Here is a 26,330-nt window from a genome sequence, read left to right on the forward strand (position 1 = left end):
CTGACTCTATCCTCAGAGTCTCTTGCCCTAGTTAGTCACACACACACACACACACACACACACTGTTGGTTGTTCTCTAGACCAACAGCCAAATCCGCCTGAGCCTTCTCCCATAATGCAGTTCAACAGGTGAACCAACAGAGGTGTGTATATGTGTGTAAATGTGTATATATGTGTATATGTGTGTATATGTGTATATATGTGTATATGTGTGTATATGTGTGTAAATGTGTATATATGTGTATATGTGTGTATATGTGTGTAAATGTGTATATGTGTGTAAATGTGCATATATGTGTATATGTGTGTAAATGTGTATATGTGTGTATATGTGTGTAAATGTGTATATATGTGTATATGTGTATATATGTGTATATGTGTGTATATGTGTGTGTGTATATGTGTGTATATGTGTGTGTGTATGTGGGGGTATATGTGTGTATATGTGTGGGGGTATACGTGTGTATATGTGTGTGTGTGTATATGTGTGTATAAGTGTGGGGGTATATGTGTGTATATGTGTGTGTGTATATGTGTGTATAAGTGTGGGGGTATATGTGTGTTTATGTGTGTGTGTGTATATGTGTGTGTGTATAAGTGTGTATATGTGTGTGTGTATAAGTGTGTATATGTGTGGGGGTATATGTGTGTATATGTGTGTGTGTATATGTGTGTATAAGTGTGTATATGTGTATATGTGTGGGGGTATATGTGTGGGGGTATATGTGTGTATATGTGTGTATATTTGTGTGTGTGTGAAACCTGAAGGTAGTTGTTTATCCACACATGACAGTGTCATGTGGTACCTACTCTTCACCTCCCTCTCCACCTCCTCTCCCTGTCCTTCCATCTCCACCTCCTCTCCCTGTCCTTCCATCTCCACCTCCTCTCCCTGTCCTTCCATCTCCACCTCCTCTCCCTGTCCTTCCATCTTCACCTCCCTCTCCCTGTCCTTCCATCTTCACCTCCCTCTCCCTGTCCTTCCATCTCCACCTCCTCTCCCTGTCCTTCCATCTTCACCTCCCTCTCCCTGTCCTTCCATCTTCACCTCCCTCTCCACCTCTTCTCCCTGTCCTTCCATCTTCACCTCCCTCTCCACCTCCTCTCCCTGTCCTTCCATCTTCACCTCCCTCTCCCCGTCCTTCCATCATCACCTCCCTCTCCACCTCCTCTCCCTGTCCTTCCATCTTCACCTCCCTCTCCCTGTCCTTCCATCATCACCTCCCTCTCCACCTCCTCTCCCTGTCCTTCCATCTTCACCTCCCTCTCCCTGTCCTTCCATCATCACCTCCCTCTCCACTCCTCTCCCTGTCCTTCCATCTTCACCTCCCTCTCCCTGTCCTTCCATCTTCACCTCCCTCTCCCTGTCCTTCAATTATCACCTCCCTCCACACTCCCTCTCCCTGTCCTTCCTTCATCACCTCCCTCTGTAGTTGACCTCCCCCTGGTCTCCTGGGGTCTAGTTGACCTCCCCCTGGTCTGCTGGGGTGTAGTTGACCTCCCCCTGGTCTCCTGGGGTGTAGTTGACCTCCCCCTGGTCTCCTGGGGTCTAGTTGATCTCCCCCTGGTCTCCTGGGGTCTAATTGACCTCCCCCTGGTCTCCTGGGGTGTAGTTGACCTCCCCCTGGTCTGCTGGGGTCTAGTTGACCTCCCCCTGGTCTGCTGGGGTCTAGTTGACCTCCCACTGGTCTCCTGGGGTCTAGTTGACCTCCCCCAGGTCTCCTGGGTTCTAGTTTAATTGCCCCATTTCTCCCTTCTCCTTTGCTTGTTTCCTTTATGATATTATCAGGGTGATCTAGCCTACATCTCTGACTCATATTTCTGACCTGAAGAAATAAAAATGTGTGGAACAAAACATTCCTGAAATAAATACATGTACATGTTGCTAATTCAGGACGTAGCTACATAAGAGAGGCTTAACACAGTGTGGACCACCCACACACACACACACACACACACAAACACACACAAACTCAAACACACACGCACACACTCAAACACTTGTGTAATTACATCATCTGAGGTGATTTGGTGTTCATAGTTATGGTTGTTCCCTGGTAGCCCGAGATGCTGAAATTAAACACTACTTTCACTGTTTCAAATTAAGCTACCACACACACACACACACACACACACACAGACAGAGAGAGACAGAGAGAGACAGAAATAGAGAGGGTAAACACACACAAACACACACACTGAACAAACACACTCACACTCAACTGCGACAGCCCTGCTGCAGGTACCTACCCTGTTACCATGACACCTGCGCTCACGGTAACAGCACCACGCCCTGTTGCCGTAGAAACGGTCCACCTGATGGGGAGAATGGCTAGGAAGAGGTAACTTTGCAGGTATATGTCCTGAATGACACCCTATTCCCTATATAGTACACTACTTTAACCAGAGTCCTATGGAGAGATGACACCCTATTCCCTATATAGTACACTACTTTAACCAGAGTCCTATGTAGAGATGACACCCTATTCCCTATAAAGTACACTACTTTAACCAGAGTCCTATGGAGAGATGACACCCTATTCCCTATATAGTACACTACTTTAACCAGAGCCCTATGGAGAGATGACACCCTATTCCCTATATAGTACACTACTTTAACCAGAGTCCTATGGAGAGATGACACCCTATTCCCTATATAGTACACTACTATAACCAGAGTCCTATGGAGAGATGACACCCTATTCCCTATATAGTACACTACTTTAACCAGAGCCCTATGGAGAGATGACACCCTATTCCCTATAAAGTACACTACTTTAACCAGAGTCCTATGGAGAGATGACACCCTATTCCCTATATAGTACACTACTTTAACCAGAGTCCTATGGAGAGATGACACCCTATTCCCTATAAAGTACACTACTTTAACCAGAGTCCTATGGAGAGATGACACCCTATTCCCTATATAGTACACTACTTTAACCAGAGCCCTATGGAGAGATGACACCCTATTCCCTATAAAGTACACTACTTTAACCAGAGTCCTATGGAGAGATGACACCCTATTCCCTATATAGTACACTACTTTAACCAGAGTCCTATGGAGAGATGACACCCTATTCCCTATAAAGTACACTACTTTAACCAGAGTCCTATGGAGAGATGACACCCTATTCCCTATATAGTACACTACTTTAACCAGAGCCCTCTCATCTCACCCCCATCTCTCAATCCTCTATCCCTCTGTCATCTCACCCCATCTCTCTCCTCTCTCATTGGCTGAGTTCTTAATGAAACACTGAGTAATCAGGATTCCAGATTGGTTGATTGTAACCCCCCCCCCCCCCCCCCCCCCACACACACAAAGATATATACTCACACCACACTATACTCACACCACACTATACTCACACCACACTATACTCACACCACACTATACTCACACCACACTATACTCACACCACACTATACTCACACCACACTATACTCACACCACACTATACTCACACCACACTATACTCACACCACACTATACTCACACCACACTATACTCACACCACACTATACTCACACCACACTATACTCACCCCACACTATACTCACACCACACTATACTCACCCCACACTATACTCACCCCACACTATACTCACACCACACTATACTCACACCACACTATACTCACACCACACTATACTCACACCACACAGGGTCAATATCCCCTGACAGAGAACAGAATCAGAGGTCATGTCAGTGGTCAAGAGGCCCAGACTGTCTGTGCCGGGGAAACCAGAGTGCGAGAGAGAAACAGACGTTGAGAAAGAGGGGATGAGATGAAGAGGGTGAAAGAGAAAGAGGAAATACAATGGGCTCTGTCTAAAGGTGCAGATCTCCCCTACAAAAGTTAAAATGTTCAACATCTTCAAGAACACTGCCCAAGGACGCTCTTATTGGCTGAAACAGGGGGATAAACTTAGAGGCTGAAGCTGCTATTGGTTGGGGAATGAGTCTACGACAGAAACATTTGATTCAGAAGCCTTACGGACAAGAGAGGTGATTGGCTATTATAAGCATTCTGAACGACATTATTGGTCTAGATACAGGGCCAACAGCAGAGATGGATGAGGTCATTGGTTCTCACTGGTGTCTACGTGCATGGGGTGTGTCTGTGTTTGTCTACGTGCATGATGTGTGTGTGTGTGTGTGTCCTTGTGCAGTCAAGCCAGTGGCTACAACGACAGTGGGAGATGTGAACGACCTGGGTTGATTCTTCTGGAGATTCACCCCAGAGACAAGAAGACTAGATAAGCCACTGGACCTAGCCTACAGTATACACACACACACACCACATCACACACACCACACACACCACATCACACACACACACACGCTTAGTCCATGACAGAAACAGATGAGTAGTTTTGTGACGTTCTGTGCGTGAGTAAAATTTAGAGGCAATGTTTCTGCTCTTATGTCGGGTCAACCCAGACTGACCTTTACATTTCTAATTGAGCCCTTAAAGCCTTTTTCAGACAACCAGCAGAGAACCTCCGGGTTCCCCAGAGACCATAACCACTGTGTGGGCTGGTTCCCTGGTTCCCTGGTTCCCTGGTTCCTCCAGCTGGCAGTACATGGTGTGACATCGCCCCATCGCCCAGCCGGATACACATTCAACTGTGATTGATCAACAATTTCCACAACGCTTCAGAAATGAAACATGTGCCTTCTTTGTACCTTCTATTTTACAAACGCGTGACTGAGAACAGTCTCATTTACAGCAATGCCAAAGGAGCATCAAGGGTTAACTGGCTCAGGAACAGAACAACCATTGTTTTACCTTCAGGACTCAATCCAGAAACCTTCTGGTTACTGATCACATGTGTCGGTTTATCTCTGCCTGTCTGTCTGTGTCTGTCTGTGTCTGTCTGCTTCTGTCTGTCTGTGTCTATCTGTCTGTCTGTCTCTGTCTGTCTTTGTCTGTGCCTGTCTGTCTGTGTGCCTCTGTCTGTTTCTGTTTGTCTCTGCCAGCCTCTGTCTTTGTTGTTCTGTGTCTGTCAATGTCTGTCTGTCAATGTCTGTGTCTCTGTCTGTCTGTCTGTGTCTGTCTGTCTGTCTGTTTCTGTCCTTCTGTCTGTGTCTGTCTGTGTCGGTATGTCTCTGTCTGTCTTTCTCTGCTAGTCTCTGTCTGTCTGTGTCTGTCTGTCTCTGTGTCTGTCTGTCTGTCTCTGTGTCTGTCTGTCTGTGTCTGTCTGTCTCTGTGTCTGTCTGTCTGTGTCTGTCTGTCTCTGTGTCTGTCTGTCTGTCTCTGTGTCTGTCTGTCTGTGTCTGTCTGTCTCTGTGTCTGTCTGTCTGTGTCTGTCTGTCTCTGTGTCTGTCTGTCTGTGTCTGTCTGTCTCTGTGTACCCAACAAGGCAAGTCCTGTCAGAGGGAGGGGGAGGTGGAGGGTGTGTGTGTGTGTGTGTGTGTGAGGGTGTGTGTGTGTGTGTGTGTGTGTGTGTGAGGGTGTGTGTGTGTGTGTGTGTGTGTGTGTGTGAGGGTGTGTGTGTGTGTGTGTGAGGGTGTGTGTGTGTGTGTGTGTGTGTATGAAGGTGTGTGTTTGTCCTACCTCTGGCAGACAGCTTCTTGGTGTTGATGATTTTAGCGGCGTACTCCTGACCAGATGAGATCCTCAGACACCTCTTGACTATTGAGAACGCCCCCCTAGAAACGACACACACAGACACACACACATACACACACACAGACACACATACAGAAACACAGACACACACATACAGACACACAGACACACAAACACACACACACACAGACACACATACAGAAACACAGACACACACAGAAACACACACACACACAGAAACACACACACATACAAAAACATGTACATTAGGGCCCAAACATTCAGGTGTCATTCTGACTTCTATCCGTGTGTGTGTGCGTGTGTGCGTGCTTGTGCATGTGTGTGTGTGTATATGTGTGTGTGTGTGAAGAACAGAAAGATGGAGAATCACTACTGAGACTGAATGTCAGACAGGTTGCAGGCTGCTGAATCCTCTCATCATCTCAATGTGGGCCGCAGGTTAGTTAACACACATACACACACACACTTATACACACACACACTCATACACACACACACTCATACACACACACACTCATACACACACACACACTCATACACACGCACACACACTTACTCATACACACATACACGCGCACACATCCTCATACACACACACACACACACACACACATACATACACACATACTCACGCTTGTTTTACTAGTCTTGAGGACTTTTTTGGGATCACAATTGATTTCCATTGAAATGTAGCTTTATCTTTTCTGACCCCTAACTGTAATCCAAATCTCAACCCTTAAACCCCATTTTAACCCTGACCTTAACCCAAGCCTCAACACTTAAACCCCATTTTAACCCTGACCTTAACCCAAGCCTCAACACTTAAACCCCATTTTAACCCTGACCTTAACCCAAGCCTCAACACTTAAACCCCATTTTAACCCTGACCTTAACCCAAGCCTCAACACTTAAACCCCATTTTAACCCTGACCTTAACCCAAGCCTCAACACTTAAACCCCATTTTAACCCTGACCTTAACCCAAGCCTCAACACTTAAACCCCATTTTAACCCTGACCTTAACCCAAGCCTTAACCCTTAAACCCCATTTTAACCCTGACCTTAACCCAAGCCTTAACCCTTAAACCCCATTTTAACCCTGACCTTAACCCAAGCCTCAACACTTAAACCCCATTTTAACCCTGACCTTAACCCAAGCCTCAACACTTAAACCCCATTTTAACCCTGACCTTAACCCAAGCCTTAACCCTTAAACCCCATTTTAACCCTGACCTTAACCCAAGCCTTAACCCTTAAACCCCATTTTAACCCTGACCTTAACCCAAGCCTCAACACTTAAACTTGAGGTCAGGAAAATGTCCTCACTAGTCCTGATTTAATATCTAGGTTATGATACTGAAGACTTCAGACCCTGAGTGTAATATTCTGTCTCCCAACTGTCCTTCTCTACTCTCTCTCTCTCTGTTTCTTTCTCTCTCTCAATTACATTTCAATTTAAAGGGATTTATCAACAGGGGAAAGAGTTGTGTTCATTAACAAAAGCAAGAAAGATAAAATAAAGAAGGAAACAAGTGGGGCCAAACTGGTAAGTTAATAAATGAGTTCTTAATTAGGCTCAATGAACCTGTCAATGTCTTCCTTGTTGCATTATTGGGTATAAAAAGAAAAACCAGATTAAACAGAGGTAAATCTAGGCCTAGGTTTTAGAGACCAGTAGGAAGCCTGGGCTGACCTGGTTCTCATGATCTTCTTGCCATGTCAATGTTAGGAAGTCATGAATAAGGCAATGATAGCCAAACCCGACATTGGCACTGGTGATGAAAATATGAATATTTATTCACGGTCTGGGCTACACATGAACAGAAGCACGTGCACACACTGGCACATTCACAAACCCACGCACGCGCCCGCCCGCCCATGGGCACACACACACACACACCCGTCAGCACGCACGCACCCACTCACACACGGGCACAGCGCGGAGTCAGCGTGCTATGCCAGGGCAGCAGAAGACAAAGCTCCGCTGGGCCTATAACAAAACAAGTCGTTTATGCTGTTATCAAATAATAACATAAAACACACTCATAAACAATGCTTACTTGCCCAGCTCCTCGAATAGCTGGTATTCGTCGGTAAATCTCGTACAGATTGTCAGCGCCATACTAAAAAGGAAAAGAGCGCAGTGAAGAGGAGACGCGCTAGAAATGTTCACCACTGGGTCTACACAATTATTCTTCAGCACAACTGCTGCCACCCGAAAGGATAGGTAGCGGGGCTAATTTGTTCCGCTGTAGCAGTACAGACCGGAGCGACTGACACAGCGATGGCTAGGCTCTGTACCACAGCACAGCTGGAGTGGAGAGATGAGGACCTTCTGCAGCATCGACCGGAACGGCAAAAGCACCGCCAGTCCAGTCACCAAACGCCGTCGGTCGCGGACGACCGTTTAAACCCAAAAATCGTTTAAAACCAAAAAGAATGCAGTGCGCTGTCGGGATGTTTTTCTGGTCACACGGTGCGATGTGTGCTCTCGCAGCTCACAGAATGAATCCGCAGCATTTTCTAGGCATTGTTTCCCATCTTGCATTGGATGTCCGTCGACCGCGCGTCCTCCCGCCGTGCAAGTTGGGGTGTGCGCGTGTGCTTTCGCGCGACTCCGCACCCAACCACGCCCCTTTGTATACATGATCTGTTAATATTAGAGGAAAGCCTAATGACAGAAATAACGTTTATGATGGAAATGACGCGATAATTATGAAAGTAGGCCTAGATATGAACGCATAATGAAAATGTTGTGATGTATTAGTATTATTATTTAATTAAATACGGATACTTAATTATACATGCATAATATACTGGTGTGTGTGTTCCAACAAGTTATTTGGAAGTTTTGCCAGAAGAAAACCCCTTCTTTCACCAAACTACAAACATAAGCACTGAAGTTGGTTAAATATATTTGGAACTTTGATTGGAACCAGGTTCTATGGTTTGAGAGGCTAAAACTTTTTGGCAACAAATACCAGAGGAAGGTTTGAAAAAAGAAAAAAAAAAAGCCATGGCCATGGCCATGCTGAAAATAACCTAATTAATTCTGTGAATACGATGGTGGCTCTGTGAAGCCGTGATGGCTCTGTGATGTTGTGAAGTACGGTGGTGGCTCTGTGAGGGTGTGAAGTACGGTGGTGGCTCTGTGATGGTGTGAAGTACGGTGGTGGCTCTGTGATGGTGTGAAGTACGGTGGTGGCTCTGTGATGGTGTGAAGTACGGTGGTGGCTCTGTGAGGGTGTGAAGTACGGTGGTGGCTCTGTGATGGTGTGAAGTACGGTGGTGGCTCTGTGAGGGTGTTGAGTACGGTGGTGGCTCTGTGATGGTGTGAAGTACGGTGGTGGCTCTGTGATGGTGTGAAGTACGGTGGTGGCTCTGTGAGGGTGTGAAGTACGGTGGTGGCTCTGTGATGGTGTGAAGTACGGTGGTGGCTCTGTGATGACGTGAAGTACGGTGGTGGCTCTGTGAGGGTGTGAAGTACGGTGGTGGCTCTGTGATGACGTGAAGTACGGTGGTGGCTCTGTGAGGGTGTGAAGTACGGTGATGGCTCTGTGATGGTGTGGGGCTGTTTTACTTCCAAGACCTGGGGATCCATGTAAGGAAACATGGTAACATCAAGTACCAAGAGAAATCCATAAAAAAATTGTTCAATGACCATACAATCAAAAGGTTTGTGGCAAAATAATTGTGGCACGTGTTTTTGAATAAAATAATTATTTTTCCCTCAATTAAAGGTTATATTCATATAATATTTTGAGTTTAACATCAAGCTGATTAACAATAATTATCATTTTTCACAGCCCTTTTTTGATCATATTTACCCAAGGTTAATTGTTTCATTGCAAAGGAAATTGTATGGCAGATTTCTGAGTCACCACTTTCCCGCGGTCTACAATAGATTATATGTGCCAACAACTATTCTGGATCCTCTCACTGCAGACATTTTTTGAAATTCTCCTTTCCTTATATGAACTGTAACTTCATTACAGACTTTGAAAATATTGGTTTTATATTTCTGTTTCCATGTATATGCATATATTAATTACATTTTCTAAAAAAAATAAAAAACTTTTATACACACACCAGTAAGTAACAATGTAGTGGTGTCAAATACTTTAGTTTTATGGTTTTAAACACAGTAATGGAAGATCGAAGGGAATAGGCTTATATGAGATTCAGCCACCATCTAATGTAACACTCGTGATTTCATTTACTTAGTGCTACCAGGAGAGGGCAGTATGACAAGGTCATTTTTGTGCAGTTGTCAAAATAACTTCAGTAATAAATACAACTATTATGAAAACACAAGACAGACCAACTATGTGTTGTAACATTAACGGCAATAATCATATTTTAGGACAGAGACTGAGTTTTAATACAAACACTTTATTATCATACATGATGGATCAATCCATGGGTGGAACCAGGAGGTGGAGAGGGAGAGAGGAGAAATAGGGAGGGAGGGAGGGAGAAGGGAGGGTGGAGAGGAAAGGTGGAGGACCAGTCAGGAGGACTGGAGGAGAAGGCATGGGGTTTTCCTCTCAGACAGGGGTTTCTTTATTTGTGTGTGTTTACCAGCTCTTCCAGCTTGGCCTGGTTGGACCCAGAGAACTCCTCCACCTGAAACACAGAAATCAACTAATTCAATATTTTAACCAATAATTTCGTCAAACTTACAACCAACCAGACAACCAGATACATGTACCAACAAAGCAATGAGAGAATCAGTCATTTAACAAATCATTCAAAAAACAAAGTGAATTAAAGGGTTGGCTCAGTTAAAGGTTGGAAGGTCTGCGCTGTTTCTGGTTCCACAGCTGCTATTATATCAGCAGTAAGTACACCGACATATACTCTGAGGCACTTTCAGATACTCTGAGGCACTTTCAGATACTCTGAGGCACTTTCAGACACTCTCGGGTACTTTCAGACACTCTCGGGCACTTTCAGACACTCTCGGGCACTTTCAGACACTCTCGGGCACTTTCAGACACTCTCGGGCACTTTCAGACACTCTCGGGCACTTTCAGACACTCTCGGGCACTTTCAGACACTCTGGGGTACTTTCAGACACTCTGGGGTACTTTCAGACACTCTGGGGTACTTTCAGACACTATGAGGCACTTTCAGATACTATGAGGCACTTTCAGATACTCTCGGGCACTTTCAGACACTCTCGGGCACTTTCAGACACTCTCGGGCACTTTCAGACACTCTCGGGCACTTTCAGACACTCTCGGGCACTTTCAGATACTCTCGGGCACTTTCAGATACTCTCGGGCACTTTCAGATACTCTCGGGCACTTTCAGATACTCTCGGGCACTTTCAGATACTCTCGGGCACTTTCAGATACTCTCGGGCACTTTCAGATACTCTCGGGCACTTTCAGATACTCTGAGGCACTTTCAGATACTCTGAGGCACTTTCAGATACTCTGAGGCACTTTCAGATACTCTGAGGCACTTTCAGATACTCTGAGGCACTATCAGATACTCTGAGGCACTTTCAGATACTCTGAGGCACTATCAGATACTCTGAGGCACTATCAGATACTCTGAGGCACTATCAGATACTCTGAGGCACTTTCAGATACTCTGAGGCACTTTCAGATACTCTGAGGCACTTTCAGATACTCTGAGGCACTTTCAGATACTCTGAGGCACTATCAGATACTCTGAGGCACTTTCAGATACTCTGAGGCACTATCAGATACTCTGAGGCACTTTCAGATACTCTGAGGCACTTTCAGATACTCTGAGGCACTTTCAGATACTCTGAGGACCTGGATAGAATCTTATTGTATTGTGCTCATCTGTATCATTGGCTGTGTTGCCCAGGGCATCAACAAGTTGGGTTGAGGTCATGACCTTCTGCTTGTTCTTGTAGAAGTGGAATGTCGGCATGCACTTGATGTCACAGGAACTGGCCACATCCTGAAGACACAGGGAGAGATGGGGGTTCAGAGATGACAGAAGAAGAGAGATGAGGAGGGGATTCAGATATGGCAGAAGAAGAGAGGTGAGGAGGGGATTTAGATATGACAGAAGAAGAGAGATGAGGAGGTTGCAGTTCATATCTTGGTTTTGGGGATGTATGTGATTATTTCCCTTTTGCGGGGGAATAATGAACTGTTTTTTAATTTGTCTACTTCACTAGCTTAGGTGGAGTTACATTAAGAGGTTGGTTACATTAGACAGTAGACACAGCATAGTGGTCCTAGATCGGTCCTAGATCGGTCCTAGATGTTGGTGTTTAATACGAACTAGTCCTCAATATGCCTCACCGGTGCGTCGTCCACGTCGACCTTCAGGAAGACCGCGTCTGGGTGATTCTCAGACAGACTCTGGAAAAGGGGGGAGGCGCTCGTTAGAAAACCACAACAGCCAAGACGTGAGAAGGGGTTCCCTGCGTGGCACACCCTTTCAGGGGCTGACCTTGAAGAAGGGAGCAATGCTCTGACAGGGACCGCACCATGTGGCCGTGAAGTCCACAACCACCAGCTTCTGCCCTGCCTCGGCCAGCGCCGTGTCGAACCCCTCCTGGACGACACACGGAGACACACACCACGAAACACGGACATAATAATAATAGTGTGTGAGAGAAACTACTGCTGTAGCTTATTGCTTAACATATTGAAGTAACAGTTCTATATTTGAATTAACATTTATTTTGAGAAGTTAATGCACACAAATTAAGAATTAGAACTCCCACCAGAAAATATAATTTTGACAAAAATATATTTTTCTCAAATGATTGCCACATACGCTAACCACTTCTGAAGGTAGTCTACAAAAATATGAATAAACATTAAATTATTATGCATGCCCGTTCATCATTTTCGGATGGAACTGTGACGGAAAATGTAACATGGTTTGTACCGCTGTTCTGTAGTATCAAAACAACCTGTTTTATAATCCAGATTAACCGTTAACAGGTTTAATTAACAAAGACATTAACTGAAGCATCAATCCGTCGCCTACAAATCACCCACAACAGATTATGCTCTTCGCGCTGTCACCAATATGGGGGATTAAAGCAGCAGTGACGAGTTGCGGTTTAATTGTATGTTACCTTTACTATAGTGTAGCACGAACTGGACAGTTTGACAGGAGAGGGGCTACTGGGAAAACTGTAGGATATGACGAGGTAAACACTGCAGGATGCTAGCCTAATATGATTAGTTAGCCCCATATAAGTGCTAATGGCACTCATAGGGGGCTAGCGAGATGCTTGCTAACCAAACTCCACCGTTTAAAGCCACATCGTTTGAACGATGTTGCAACCTCACCGCATGTCCGACTTCGATCAGTAGGTAGGGATAACTGTGACACAAACCACGTCAATTGCTATGCAGCAGCCATGAAAGCCTGTAACGCAACATGCTAGCTAATGCAAAGATATATTCTAGCCAAGCGCAGTGGGTCTTCCATAATGGTGAAAGCGGCCATGAGCAGTCGTACAAGCGATGTTCTGATAAATTACTTATAGCTCATAACGGTGACTAATAGCTCATAACGGTTGGCCATACAGGATACACGGGGCCTGCTTAAGTGATAAAACAATTGTGTAGACTATGTCGTGTGTAATAACTTCGGCTAACAAAATAACTTACTATTATATTATAATAACATAGGCTAATATTTTGTTGTACTAGGATACTTATATTTAATAAACCAGCTATTAAAATCAAATGTTCCAACATTTCGATTCTAAATATAATTGCCAATCAGTCTACCCGGTAGCTAAACTAACTGGCTAGTTAGTTCGTTTTATTTTAGAAGACTAAATAGGCTATACAAAAAGTACCGAGCGTAACGTTTGCAACGTGTCTGCTTATCACGATTCAAGCAGATACGGTTCTCTCGCCTATATCTAACGTAGCGAGCACACTTGCTTTTAAACTTTGCCATAAGCCAAACACTAACACATTGACTCTCGTGGGCCAATAGCCCGATCCAGGAATGGTACATTACCTGATCTTCGATTATTATAATCATGTTGAATATAGATTGTTAGAGACGGACGCTGTACGTGCGAGACGACTGACGACGACACCGGACCACGCGCCCTCGTTACAGAACGGGACAGCCCGTTATGCGGGAGCGATTTTAATGTTAATGTGGTTAAAAAAAGCTCTGCCCCTCCCCATGCAGTATATTCAGCCCATTCAGTGTGTGTGTGTGTGTGTCTGCGCGCGCACCCATGTGATACAATAGACTTGTATTCTATAAAGACAAGCAAGTACTGTCAGTGTAATTTCTGCACAGCCACCATACACAATTCTACAACAAAAACCGGCAGAAATATATGCACATTGTGCTTGACCCGATCCTTTTATGTATGGTTGGGCGCTAGTCAGAGAGGCCCTGTCTTTTGTCTGTATGACTGGGCCGGGGATTGAACCCTCTGATAGGTGAACCTTGTTCCCTTGTTATAATTTAACTTGCATGCATAAACATAACATAGCCTAAAGGCCTAATTTAACACTTAATGACTCAAATCAAAAGTTTTACCAACAAGCTAAAAGCATAAATCCGAAATTTGTCAGGGGATAGGATGGATCACCCGGAATCCCAGTCAAAACCGATTGCAGTTCTGATTGCTATGGGAAGTGCAGATCCAGTTTACCAAACCTGCCCCAGCAGTTTAGGGGCTGTTGATTTTACATTTGGAGTCCGGGGTTTGACCCTATACCTGCTGCCATAACTACTTTAAAATGGTGCCCACAACTGCTGTCTAGATCTATGCAATCTGGATCTATGCAATCTAGGTCTATGCCACAGACAGAGGCCTCCAGTGGCCACAAGGCCGTTTTAGAATGGACCTCCTCATCGAGGGCTTGGGATTTACAACATCATTTTGCTTCTCTTCCTGATGACTGAGTTGGACTAATTAATAACACTATTTTAATGGTGAATACATTAAACCTTCTAAGACAGTTTTTCCCAATCCTGGTCCTGGGGACCCAAAGGGGTGCAGGTTTTTGACCCCAAGCACCCTGATCCAAATAAAAGACTTGATGATAGGTTGATTACGTCACTCAAGTGTGTGAATGGTAGGGCAACATTTGAAACAGGTGTGTGAGTGCTTGGGCAAAAACTAAAACATTGCACCCCTTTGGGTCCCCAGGACAAGGATTGGGAAACACTGGTCTAAGACATCATTGGCACTGCACATCCTCTTACTGATCCTATGAAGGGCATTTGAAGAGTTATGCAGGCTCTATCCATCTCCGTGGTCTGTGTTGCATGCCCCCAGTCCTCTAGCCTTCTCTCTAGCCGATCCTAATTGGTCCACACATCAAGGAGCGTTTGGGTTGAAGTTACCATGGAGATGAGGACCCGCAAACGGGACAAGAAGAACCAAATGAGATTCTCATCAGAGGTGTTGTGAATGATTATCAAAGAGTTTTTAATCCATGAAAGCCTGTCTGAATGAACACATAAAAAGACTGGTCTATTATCACACAAGCACAGATCTTCATTCACTGAGCCATTCACTAAATAAAACAGGAGAGGAATGAATAAAGATGGGAGAGATGGAAAACAAGAGAGCACAGAGAGGGCTGATTAAAGGTAAAGAGAGTGAAAGGCAGAAATAGAGACAGCAGAGAGAGATGAATAAAGGAGTGAGAGAAGGGCAGAGCAGAGAGGAAGGGGAAGAGAGACATGTCAGTGAGAGACAGATGTTTCCTGTTTTAGTGCTTTGACAATGTAAACATGTTTCCCACGAGGCCAATAAAGCAATTTGAACCGAATTGACAGATAGAAAATGAGAAATGGTGAGAAAAAGAACTCTCCAGTCACCTTAAGGTGACAATTGTGGTGTCATTAATACTAACCTAGTCACCTACTAACCTACCCACAAGCTCCATTTAAGGATTTAGGGGGAATACAGCTGTGAATAGTGTTAGAATGGGGGGTTTAGTTATTAGGGTTAGGTGTGGGCATACATTTGGTTGTAGAGTTTAGGGTCAGGGTAATGTTTTTCTGGTCGTCAGAAACATGTGTGTTTGTTATCGTTTGTTCGTTCAAACAAAATACTCCCCTCTTTTTTTATTCCCCTTGCCCTCCCCTCAGTTCTCCTTGCCCTCCCCTCGGGTCTCTCCTTGCCGACCCTCCCTCTCCTTCGTCTCGACTTCCCCGCCCAACGCAGGGGCGTCCCGGTTTCTATGGCTTGCTTTGCCGTAAAGCGAGCAGAAATGTCCCGATTCCTGTCCCCGGACCTGATCCCGACACAGACTATGTTCCGACATATTGCAGAAATAATGGCTATTGCAGCTGTTTACCCTGCTCTAAACCAAGATGCGATGTGTTGGGCGTCATCCAAGTGACTTTACCACGGGTAAGATGTCAAGTAGCCTTGCCTACAGCCCAACGAATCTTACGTGGCATGTGTGTAGTTATCCGTTGCTAGCTGCATCGCTAGGTATCCGTGCTAAACGCACACAGGCAAGTGTTTTTTGGTTACAGTAGCCTAAAGCCGCCCACAAGTTAACGTCTTAGGAGCGTTCTCTTGCCGACGTTGACTCAAAGTTGCGACCACGATGTTCCAATGTAATCGCCGCGACTATGTGTCGGTCACTAGTTGAGAGAGACCTGTCGTGAGGATGACGATTGTAAGCTGAGTTGCAGGTATCATGTAATAAACTTCACGTACGTCCTTTCCTTCTCACGGACCCCTGGTCAAACTGACAGTTGTTCCTAAGTCATCTGGCACCAATGACAAATCCTTGCTCCCGCAGGAACGAGCAGAGAGTTTTTGTTTTTAGACTTTTAGCGGAGTTGAAAACAGGAACACCCAAAAATGAGAGAGATACTGCAGGCGGAGGTGTGTGCTCGATACGCTGATGTGTTCGCCAGCAGTTTAACCTGCAGTCTGTCTGTCTGTCTGTCCCACCCCGCACCCCCCACACACACTCTTAGAGCCATGTTGTTGGGCAGTAGTAGCGGAGGAGTTGGTGTGGTCGGCCTCCCTGTGGAGGTGTGGAGGGTGGTCTTGGCCTACCTGCCCCTCCCAGAGCTGGGCCGCTGCAGCCTAGTCTGTCGGGCCTGGAGGGAGCTCATCCTGTCCCTGGACAACACCCGCTGGAGGCAGCTCTGCCTGGGCCTGCCCGAGTGCCCCCGACACCCCAACTGGCCCAGGTACGGAGGCGGGGGCTCAGACGTTGGGGGGGCTCCAAACCGCATGGTCATACTCAACGCACTTTAACCCCCCATGTGTGTCTGTGTGTCTAGCCGCCCCCACCTGGAGCCGTCCTCCTGGAGGGAGGCCCTGAGGCAGAACGCCCTGGCCAGCCGGACCTGGTCGCGCCACGCCCAGCCCGAGCTCCAGCCCTCCGCCTGCCTGCACCTGTTCCGGCGGCGCAAGGAGCGGAGGGTCTGGCAGGTCGGGCCGGGCCGGGAGCTGGAGACGCTGAGGGCGGCGCTGGCCGTGGCGGGGCCGTACGATCGGGTGGTGCTTCACGCCGGGGTGTACGAGGAGCAGGCGGAGCTGGTGATGAAGGTGACGGGGTTGTCTTCCTCTGTGGGCTGCTTGGGTATCGGGGTTAACATGGTTTGATTTTAAAGGGGAGCTGTGTGGAATCTGGCCTTTAACCAATAACACAACGACTCTTCCCTTATGAACCAGACTGGTATAGTACCAGCTAGTCCAGGGTGGTTTAGTGTGGGGGATAGTACTGAGTGGTATAGTACCAGCTAGTCCAGGGTGGTTTAGTGTGGGGGATAGTACTGAGTGGTATAGTACCAGCTAGTCCAGGGTGGTTTTGGGTGGGGGATAGTACTGAGTGCCTAAAGCCAGTATGAGGAGTCAATGCAAAACTGACAGACGGACCAGTGAGAAAGTTTAAATGAGGAATATCTCAAGCACTCAGATCCATTTTAAAGAAAAACAACTTAAAACCTTAACTGCAGATTTCTACTAGTCATTGTTGCTTATTTATGCTAGTAGTTTAGTAAAAATACTACCCCTTTAAATGAACACTATACTGTAGATGATTCTTTTAAGTCAAAAACAGTTGGATAAAACTTTCTAAAATATTATTTTAAATGCATGTCAAAATATAAAATGAAAGATGGACCATGTTGGTGGGTATAAGACGTTGCCCCTTGACCCTCCAGGTTCCTGTGGAGGTGGTGGGTTTGGGTTGCCTGGGCGACGTGGCCCTCCTGGTGAGTCTGGAGCAGCAGTGCCCCACGGCGAGGTTCTGTAACCTGGTCTTCATGCCGGCATGGTTCTCCACTGTGGTCTACAAGGTACGGGCAAATCCCTCCCAGTGGATTTGGCTTTTAATCAGCGCCCGTGGAAACTGGCTTTGCAGTGTTTTTGGGATGTGTCTCTCTGTGAGCAGTCAGTCAGTCCTGACTGATCTACAAATAGTATTAAGTTAGTTATTTATGATGCAAGATTATTTGTAGATGTGTTGTCTTTGAAGGAGTACATGAGCAAAGGGAGACGGTCTCCCATGATTGATGGTTATTTATATAAATGTTTAAGAGTGGGCTTCCTCTCTCATCCCCTGGCTCTGATGGAAGACTATCTGTATATTTGCCAATTTGAAGTACTCTTTTTCAGTGACTTGATGTGCTATATTTTATATATTTATGGTTTCCATTTCTACAGCAGAGACTCATGCCAAATTAAGTTCATGGCTTTTTTATTTTAAATCAACAAGAAGACTTTTGCTGTGTGTGTGTGCAGGGAGAACACATGGTCTGTCATACAATGTTTTGGTCAAAAGCCAATTTTATGTTTGTTCTGCATATTTAGGAAGTGTGCTGTTAATTATACTGTGAATAATTGTTCAGATGTCGCTGGTCACAGGGATTCTCTGGGTGTCAGTGTGGTCATATTGGTGTCTGTGTGGATTGGTGTGATGGTTCTGAATGTCATGGAAGATGGCTGAGCTGAGAATAATAAGAGTTTTAGAATGGCTAATTTAAATGTGCGGTTTTGTCTCTTCTGTCTATCTGTGTCTCTTCCTTCCCAGACATCCTCAGGTCATGTCCAGCTGGATAATTGTAACTTTGATGGTGCCCAGCTGCAGGTCCGAGGCCCGGGAACCTGCCACGCCCGCTTCTGCTCCTTCTCACAGGGAAGCTCCACCCACTTCATGGGCGTGGCCCTCAGCTTATTGGACAGTTGTGACTTTTCAGGAAGTGACTCGGCGTCTGTGACAGTTGAGGGAGCCCCGGTGACAGAGCGGAACTGGGCCTGTAAACATCTGGCTGCTCTGGCCCGTGTCTCCACATCCTGGGCCTCGCCTGGAAACGCTAGCCCAGCCGGGGACAGCTTGGATGGGCAGGGTGGGACCCCAGTGCCCCCCGGGGCTACCGTCACCCCGGAGGACTGGAACAAAGGCAAGACGAGAGAACGAGGAGGAGAGGAAGGAATGTGTCAGAACACGGTGATTGATGACGGCTGGAGCGACAGTGATCCAAGCGAGGAGGAGGAGGAGGAGGAGGAGGAGGAGGAAGAGGAGAACAAAGTAGAGGAAGGTTCCGGACGAGTCGCTGTGAACAACAACAGTGTAAAATACAGACTGGGCCACAGTCGGCATGGCCTCTCTCACCTCCTGAAGCCCCTCCCTGACGGCTCCCTGCCCTCTCGCGCCTCCCCCAACCCCCCCTCACTGACCCCTGAACTCCGAACCCTGGCTGAGGAACTGCAGCGCGACCCAGAAGCCCAGGCGCTGGTCGGGTTGGTGCAGGGGTGCGTGCTGAGGCGCTGCCTGTTCCGGGACGGGAAGGGAGGTGTGCACGTGTGCAACCATGGCAACGCCAGGATGGAAGGGAACGTGTTCCGAGGGCTGACCTACGCCGTGCGCTGCATCCAGAACGCCATGGTAACCAGACGGAGTGGTCGGATGTGATTGGTTGACATGCGTCCCAACATAACTGTATGTGCACTGCTGTCGAACACGGACGAATGATGAATCGTTTTTTGTTTTTGCTGGCGTTACTGAGGATGATGTGCAACAAGGTGTGATTTAGGGTGTCGTGTGTGTTTCAGATTGTGATGCTGTGTAACGAGGTGTGTGAATGCCGTGGATCAGGGGTGTTTCTTCGCCTGTCGGCCCAGGGTCTCATCGCAGACAACAACATTCACTCTAACGGAGAGGCGGGGCTTGATATCCGCAAGGGGGCGGACCCTATCATCCTGGTAACACACGGCCGTCCCACCATGCACCTTGGCGCTGGATTGTTGTGTTGAAAGGTTACAGAATGGAACAACGTTCATGTGTAGAAATGTAGAATGGAGTAGAGAAGAGGTAAATGTCTGTCATAGAATGGGGTAGAGAAGAGGTAAATGTCTGTCATAGAATGGGGTAGAGAAGAGGTAAATGTCTGTCATAGAATGGGGTAGAGAAGAGGTAAATGTCTGTCATAGAATGGGGTAGAGAAGAGGTAAATGTCTGTCATAGAATGGGGTAGAGAAGAGGTAAATGTCTGTCATAGAATGGAGTAGAGAAGAGGTAAATGTCTGTCATAGAATGGAGTAGAGAAGAGGTAAATGTCTGTCATAGAATGGAGTAGAGAAGAGGTAAATGTCTGTCATAGAATGGAGTAGAGAAGAGGTAAATGTCTGTCATAGAATGGGGTAGAGAAGAGGTAAATGTCTGTCATAGAATGGGGTAGAGAAGAGGTAAATGTCTGTCATAGAATGGAGTAGAGAAGAGGTAAATGTCTGTCATAGAATGGGGTAGAGAAGAGGTAAATGTCTGTCATAGAATGGAGTAGAGAAGAGGTAAATGTCTGTCATAGAATGGAGTAGAGAAGAGGTAAATGTCTGTCATAGAATGGGGTAGAGAAGAGGTAAATGTCTGTCATAGAATGGGGTAGAGAAGAGGTAAATGTCTGTCATAGAATGGAGTAGAGAAGAGGTAAATGTCTGTCATAGAATGGAGTAGAGAAGAGGTAAATGTCTGTCATAGAATGGGGTAGAGAAGAGGTAAATGTCTGTCATAGAATGGGGTAGAGAAGAGGTAAATGTCTGTCATAGAATGGAGTAGAGAAGAGGTAAATGTCTGTCATAGAATGGGGTAGAGAAGAGGTAAATGTCTGTCATAGAATGGGGTAGAGAAGAGGTAAATGTCTGTCATAGAATGGAGTAGAGAAGAGGTAAATGTCTGTCATAGAATGGAGTAGAGAAGAGGTAAATGTCTGTCATAGAATGGAGTAGAGAAGAGGTAAATGTCTGTCATAGAATGGGGTAGAGAAGAGGTAAATGTCTGTCATAGAATGGAGTAGAGAAGAGGTAAATGTCTGTCATAGAATGGGGGAATCCAACCTGTTTTCTAGGAGTGTTCCCAGTCATCTAGTCGATACAAGATACATGATGAGACAGAATAACACATCTGACCAAACGCCCTTTCCTTTCCCTTCTCTTCTTTATCACACACACACACACACACAGTGTAACAGAATACATAGTGGTCTGCGTTCGGGCATCGTGGTTCTTGGCAACGGCAGGGGTTCCATCCGTAGCAACCAGATCTACAACAACAAGGAGGCCGGCGTCTACATTCTGTTTAATGGAAACCCTGTGGTCAGGTGAGGAGAGACCGGCCTGTGGCCAGTTGGGGAGTGAGAGAGAGAGAGAGAGAGAGAGAGAGACTGGTCTGTGGTCAGGTGAGGAGTGACCGGTCTGTGGTCAGGTGAGGAGTGACCGGCCTGTGGTCAGGTGAGGAGTGACCGGCCTGTGGTCAGGTGAGGAGTGACCGGCCTGTGGTCAGGTGAGGAGTGACCGGCCTGTGGTCAGGTGAGGAGTGACCGGCCTGTGGTCAGGTGAGGAGTGACTGGCCTGTGGCCAGTTGGGGAGAGACCGGCCTGTGGCCAGTTGGGGAGTGACTGGCCTGTGGTCAGGTGAGGAGTGACCGGCCTGTGGTCAGGTGAGGAGTGACCGGCCTGTGGTCAGGTGAGGAGTGACCGGCCTGTGGTCAGGTGAGGAGTGACTGGCCTGTGGCCAGTTGGGGAGAGACCGGCCTGTGGCCAGTTGGGGAGTGACTGGCCTGTGGTCTGGTGAGGAGTGACTGGCCTGTGGTCAGGTGAGGAGTGACCGGCCTGTGGCCAGTTGGGGGGAGAGAGAGAGAGAGAGAGAGAGAGAGGGAGAGAGAGAGAGAGACAGGTCTCTGGTCAGGTGAGGAGAGAGAGAGAGAGAGACTGGTCTGTGGTCAGGTGAGGAGAGAGAGAGAGACAGGTCTGTGGTCAGGTGAGGAGAGAGAGACCGGTCTGTGGTGTTACGTAATGCTGGCTATGTTTGACTTTATTTCTGGTTGTATTCAAAAGAATATCAAGCTATTAGTGTTTTACGTTCCCCCTCCCCCTTTCTGTCCCTCTGTACTTCCATTTCCTCCTCCTACAGTGGAAACCATATCTACCAGGGCCAAGCAGCCGGTATAGCTGTCAATGAGAGCGGCAGGGGTGTGATTGTTGGTGCGTACCCCCCCCCCCCCCCCAGACAGTTAATACTGCCCCCCCCCCCCTTAATATGTGAAACATATTAAGGTGATGCCATCCAGTTAATACTACCTGCCCCCCCAGACAATGTGATCCGGGAGAACCTGTGGGGTGGGGCGGACATTCGGCGTGGGGGCGACCCAGTTCTGAGGAACAACATCATCTGCCACGGCTACTCTGATGGGGTGGTGGTGGGGGAGAGAGGCCGCGGGCTCATAGAGGGAAACCGCATCTACTGTGAGTTACACGCCCACTTCCTGTTTGCTGATGTCACTGCCTGCTTGGCATTCCTTCCTATTCAGTGTGGGCAGTTGCTGTCAAATGTTTTCACCTCCATTGTCCATTTTTCTTCCTCTCCGCCCTCCTCTTCCTTTTCCTCATGTTATCTCCTCTCTTCATCTCCTCCCATCTTGTTTATTTATTCAACCTTTATTTAAACAGGGAAATCTGAGACCAAGGTCTCTCACAGTTGAGAACTGTGTTACAGATTGAAGAAATCTTTCTAACTTGAGTTTTTTTTGCAAGGCATTCCAAGAGTATGGTCTTGGTAGTCGACAGCAGCGTTTGACAACTGCTATTTTTATTCCTCATTTTTGTGTCTCCTAGGCAACAAGGGATGTGGTGTTTGGGTAATGTCCTCCAGCCTCCCCCAGCTGTTGAAAAACGACATTACCCACAACCGCATGTATGGGCTGGCCGTGTTCTGCCGGAAGGACCCAGATGGCGGAGCGCCCAGGGAAGGGGGACAGGACGGAGGTGGGGTAGGAGGACCGGAAGGGGGAGGTGGAGATGGAGGGCAAGAGAACTTCCACGAGGAAGGAGAGCTGCTGGCGTGGGAGAGTGACCTGGACAGCGAGGATGAACGGCACCCCGCACGGCGAATCATCAGCACGGCTCTAGTGGAGGGAAACTGCATGAGCCACAATGGAGGTGAGACGCACTGTAGAGCCACAATGGAGGCGAGACGCACTGTAGAGCCACAATGGAGGCGAGACGCACTGTAGAGCCACAATGGAGGCGAGACGCACTGTAGAGCCACAATGGAGGCGAGACGCACTGTAGAGCCACAATGGAGGCGAGACGCACTGTAGAGCCACAATGGAGGCGAGACGCACTGTAGAGCCACAATGGAGGCGAGACGCACTGTAGAGCCACAATGGAGGCGAGACGCACTGTAGAGCCACAATGGAGGCGAGACGCACTGTAGAGCCACAATGGAGGCGAGACGCACTGTAGAGCCACAATGGAGGCGAGACGCACTGTAGAGCCACAATGGAGGCGAGACGCACTGTAGAGCCACAATGGAGGCGAGACGCACTGTAGAGCCACAATGGAGGCGAGACGCACTGTAGAGCCACAATGGAGGCGAGACGCACTGTAGAGCCACAATGGAGGCGAGACGCACTGTAGAGCCACAATGGAGGCGAGACGCACTGTAGAGCCACAATGGAGGCGAGACACACTGTAGAGCCACAATGGAGGCGAGACGCACTGTAGAGCCACAATGGAGGCGAGAGAGATTGACCCTTCAGGAATGAGATGTTAATTATCGCTAATAAAAAAACTCCCTAGACTTTCCTCTCTTTCATCTCTCTCCATCTATTCCTCTCATCTCTCCAGCAGTAGGTTTGTACGTGAAGAGCAGTGAACCACTGAATGTTGTTGCCAACCTAGTCAATGGTAACCATGGGGCCGGTGTCGCCGTGCTACAGAGCAGTCAGCTGACACGGCTGGTTGCCAACTGCGTCCATGGAAACGGTCATGGTGGCGTCACCGTGGAGAGGGAGTGCCGTGTGGAGCTCCGTGGGAACGGTATATACGACAATGGTGGCCATGGAGTTAGTTTCCGTGGCGACGGACAAGTGGTAGAGAATGACGTGGTGGGTAACCGCGGTTACGGGATACGGCTGACGGACAGTGCCGACATTAAGGTTAGTTGGGCTCAGAAACCCACATGACTGCAAGACGCCTCAAATCGTCACCATACACATCAAAGAAAGATTGTGTGTGTGTGTGTGTGTGTGTGTGTAGGTGTTGCGTAATCGTGTCCAGCCAGTGCAGGGGTGTGGCATTGCAGTGCTGGGGCCGGCCAAGGCCATTGTTCATGACAACCTAGTGTTCCAGGGTCACCCTGGCAACGTGAAACCCCTGCTACACTGCAACCCTGGCAACGACTGCTGTGTGCTGCGCAACAACACCCTGCTGATGCATAGCAACAGGTAGCTGAGCAACTGTCAGTGCTTTTCAGCATTGACACTTTTTGGTGTTAATCATTTTAATCTCTCACCTTTCTGTTTGGTGTTAATCATTTTAATCTCTCACCTTTCTGTTTGGTGTTAATCATTTTAATCTCTCACCTTCAGGACATGTCCTTCGGCCCCTCCCTGGGTTTTAGAGAACCCTCCCCCGCGCCCTCTATTTGACCCCCCTAATTCCCAACACCCATCGACCACCGGGCACCCCTCCCACCTCGCCATCTCCATGACAACCAGGATCACCGCCACCGTCGAGAGTGGTTGCCATAACAATGGCAGCGTCTTCTGCTCCATCCTCTGAGGGTCCTTAGAACCAGCCAACCTAGCACTGGACTAGATGTCGTCCACGCAGAGGGTCCGGAACTGAGCCCTGACTGGAAATGTTCTGATTTCTTCGTCATTGTGGAACGTCAGGCTGGACATGCTCCACTCATCTAAACGAGAACATATTCCACACCGGGGCTATTAGAATGTGGCCTTGGGGTTCTGAAACACTGTCCATGTATGGGGTTCTGTCCCAGAGTTCTAAAAATGACCATTCCAGGGGTTCTAGAACATTGTCCTTGGTTCTCTAGGTTTTTCAGCTGACATTCCTTCTAGAATTCTGACTATAATGTCCGGGTGTACTTCTGACAAAGTATCCCACTGTGACTAATATATAAAAATGTGAACTTCTATGATTTGGATGTATAGTATCCACTGGCCTACAACTGGAATACATCCGCTCAGTGGACTGGAGGGTTATACTGGGCTTGGAGGAAAGGTTTAAACAGGAGGTGGTTCTGGAGGAGATGGTTATACTGGGCTTGGAGGAAAGGTTTTAACAGGAGGTGGTTCTGGAGGAGAGGGTTATACTGGGCTTGGAGGAAAGGTTTAAACAGGAGGTGGTTCTGGAGGAGAGGGTTATACTGGGCTTGGAGGAAAGGTTTAAACAGGAGGTGGTTCTGGAGGAGAGGTTTAAACTGGGCTTGGAGGAAAGGTTTAAACAGGAGGTGGTTCTGAAGAAGAGGTTTATACTGGGCTTGGAGGAAAGGTTTAAACAGGAGGTGGTTCTGAAGGAGAGGTTTGGACAAAGTGGGATGGGTTCTTGGGAGGTTTAAATAGGCTGGCTCTGGAGGAGAGATTTGGACTTAAGGGGGTTCTGGAACACTGCTCTAAAGAAGAAGTGATGCACCCCAAAAACACCTATCCCCTATTGACTACATTCACTTCCCTTCTTGGACAACCAGTACTTTTAAATGTGTGGGGAGAAGGGGGTCACAGGTCCGATGGGACTACAATGTTGGGATCTAGTAAACACCTTGTTGCTCCGTTTTAACGACAGAAACACCACATTTGTCCCGTCGCTGCTGTTGCCCTGCCAACACATCAGTGATAGAGGGCGTCGTTATAAAAGGGCAAACCGTGACATCACTGGCAGCGCCGTTGATGCCTCCTTTTTGATTGGCCGATCCTGCCTGATCGTTCATTCATTCAGTGGGTGGATCTTCAGGCATCGCTTCATGAATGGGGAAGTCCCGTCCAGTGAACTGCTCAGCCAGGCCCCCTGTGCGAACACGCCTACCCTCTCTGTGGCAGGAAACTGTGTTACCGTGAGGCTCTGATGTCACTCGCCCACAGCTGGATGGTCATCTCCCACAGTCCACTTGAACACTATCCTTGACCTTTATCTCCAAAGACCTACATTACGGAAAATGTGCAATATGTCTACAGATGTGCCTGTTTTAACTATGCTGGAGTGTAGTACGTTTATTACGATGCTTTCTGAACCACACTACATTGTTACTATGCTAATTATAGTACACATTTCACTATACTCCCTGAATATTGCACATTTTTAATCATAAATAATTCTCCAAATCACTGCAAACACTAGGTGGTGTTAACTCACTGTTCAACTGAATTGTATGACTAGAGATATGAGCGAACATCATTAAAACAAGAGTAACCAAATGTATCCATTCACTACTGCAAGTCGCTCTGTATGAGGCTAAAATGTCAAATAAACC

The 26,330-nt window shown here is 47.3% G+C and overlaps 3 protein-coding genes across 7 annotated transcripts in view; 1 reads left to right on the forward strand and 2 right to left on the reverse strand.

Moving 5' to 3' along the window:
• The window catches only part of camk2d2 (calcium/calmodulin-dependent protein kinase (CaM kinase) II delta 2), a 44,379-nt gene extending 36,184 nt beyond the window's left edge, over positions 1 to 8,195 (reverse strand). The window contains exons 1-2 of one of the 2 annotated variants that reach the window (XM_029118343.2): positions 7,660 to 8,194; positions 5,565 to 5,659 (exon numbers count right to left, since the gene is read on the reverse strand). In XM_029118343.2, coding sequence (XP_028974176.1) covers positions 5,565 to 5,659; positions 7,660 to 7,721 — 157 coding nt within the window. In that variant the 5' untranslated portion in view covers positions 7,722 to 8,194. Of the gene's footprint in view, positions 1 to 5,564; positions 5,660 to 7,659 lie in introns of both variants that reach the window. The other variant, XM_029118344.2, reaches the window with a different exon arrangement.
• Positions 8,196 to 9,971: 1,776 nt separating this feature from the next.
• On the reverse strand, positions 9,972 to 13,761 carry zgc:56493 (thioredoxin family protein). The gene is made up of 5 exons (XM_010868668.5): positions 13,580 to 13,761; positions 12,041 to 12,145; positions 11,890 to 11,949; positions 11,474 to 11,539; positions 9,972 to 10,225 (listed from the first exon to the last, which is right to left on the reverse strand). Exons 1-5 carry the CDS (start codon positions 13,601 to 13,603, stop codon positions 10,163 to 10,165), a joined length of 318 nt encoding a protein of 105 aa, XP_010866970.1. The 5' UTR covers positions 13,604 to 13,761; the 3' UTR covers positions 9,972 to 10,162.
• Positions 13,762 to 15,719: 1,958 nt separating this feature from the next.
• Positions 15,720 to 26,321, forward strand: fbxo10 (F-box protein 10). Of its 4 annotated transcripts, none has more exons than XR_004575472.1 (14): positions 15,720 to 15,950; positions 16,532 to 16,750; positions 16,844 to 17,111; positions 17,729 to 17,863; positions 18,598 to 19,452; positions 19,620 to 19,769; positions 21,024 to 21,160; positions 21,972 to 22,042; positions 22,151 to 22,303; positions 22,673 to 22,996; positions 23,687 to 23,997; positions 24,098 to 24,285; positions 24,430 to 25,276; positions 25,385 to 26,320. XR_004575472.1 is itself a non-coding variant. In XM_029118337.2 (13 exons), exons 2-13 carry the CDS (start codon positions 16,536 to 16,538, stop codon positions 24,620 to 24,622), a joined length of 2,997 nt encoding a protein of 998 aa, XP_028974170.2. In that variant the 5' UTR covers positions 15,720 to 15,950; positions 16,532 to 16,535; the 3' UTR covers positions 24,623 to 26,321. The 4 variants fall into 4 exon arrangements, 2 of the variants coding, with proteins under 2 accessions (XP_028974170.2, XP_028974169.2); XR_004575473.1 differs by having other exon boundaries at positions 24,430 to 25,097; positions 25,152 to 26,320; XM_029118337.2 differs by having other exon boundaries at positions 23,690 to 23,997; positions 24,430 to 26,321.
• Positions 26,322 to 26,330: the final 9 nt, after the last annotated feature.

This window comes from Esox lucius, chromosome 25, assembly GCF_011004845.1.
Source record: "Esox lucius isolate fEsoLuc1 chromosome 25, fEsoLuc1.pri, whole genome shotgun sequence".
Classification (NCBI taxonomy): domain Eukaryota; kingdom Metazoa; phylum Chordata; class Actinopteri; order Esociformes; family Esocidae; genus Esox; species Esox lucius.

Coding starts and splice junctions, on each gene's coding strand:
- fbxo10 (XM_029118336.2), top strand. CDS start 16,536: ATGTTGTTGGGCAGTAGTAGCGGAGGAGTTGGTGTGGTCGGCCTCCCT. Junction 17,112..17,728: donor AGGCGGAGCTGGTGATGAAG/GTGACGGGGTTG, acceptor TTGACCCTCCAG/GTTCCTGTGGAGGTGGTGGG. Junction 19,453..19,619: donor GCTGCATCCAGAACGCCATG/GTAACCAGACGG, acceptor TGTGTGTTTCAG/ATTGTGATGCTGTGTAACGA.
- zgc:56493 (XM_010868668.5), bottom strand. CDS start 13,603: ATGATTATAATAATCGAAGATCAG. Junction 11,540..11,889: donor TCGACGTGGACGACGCACCG/GTGAGGCATATT, acceptor CTGTGTCTTCAG/GATGTGGCCAGTTCCTGTGA. Junction 10,226..11,473: donor TCTACAAGAACAAGCAGAAG/GTCATGACCTCA, acceptor TCTGTGTTTCAG/GTGGAGGAGTTCTCTGGGTC.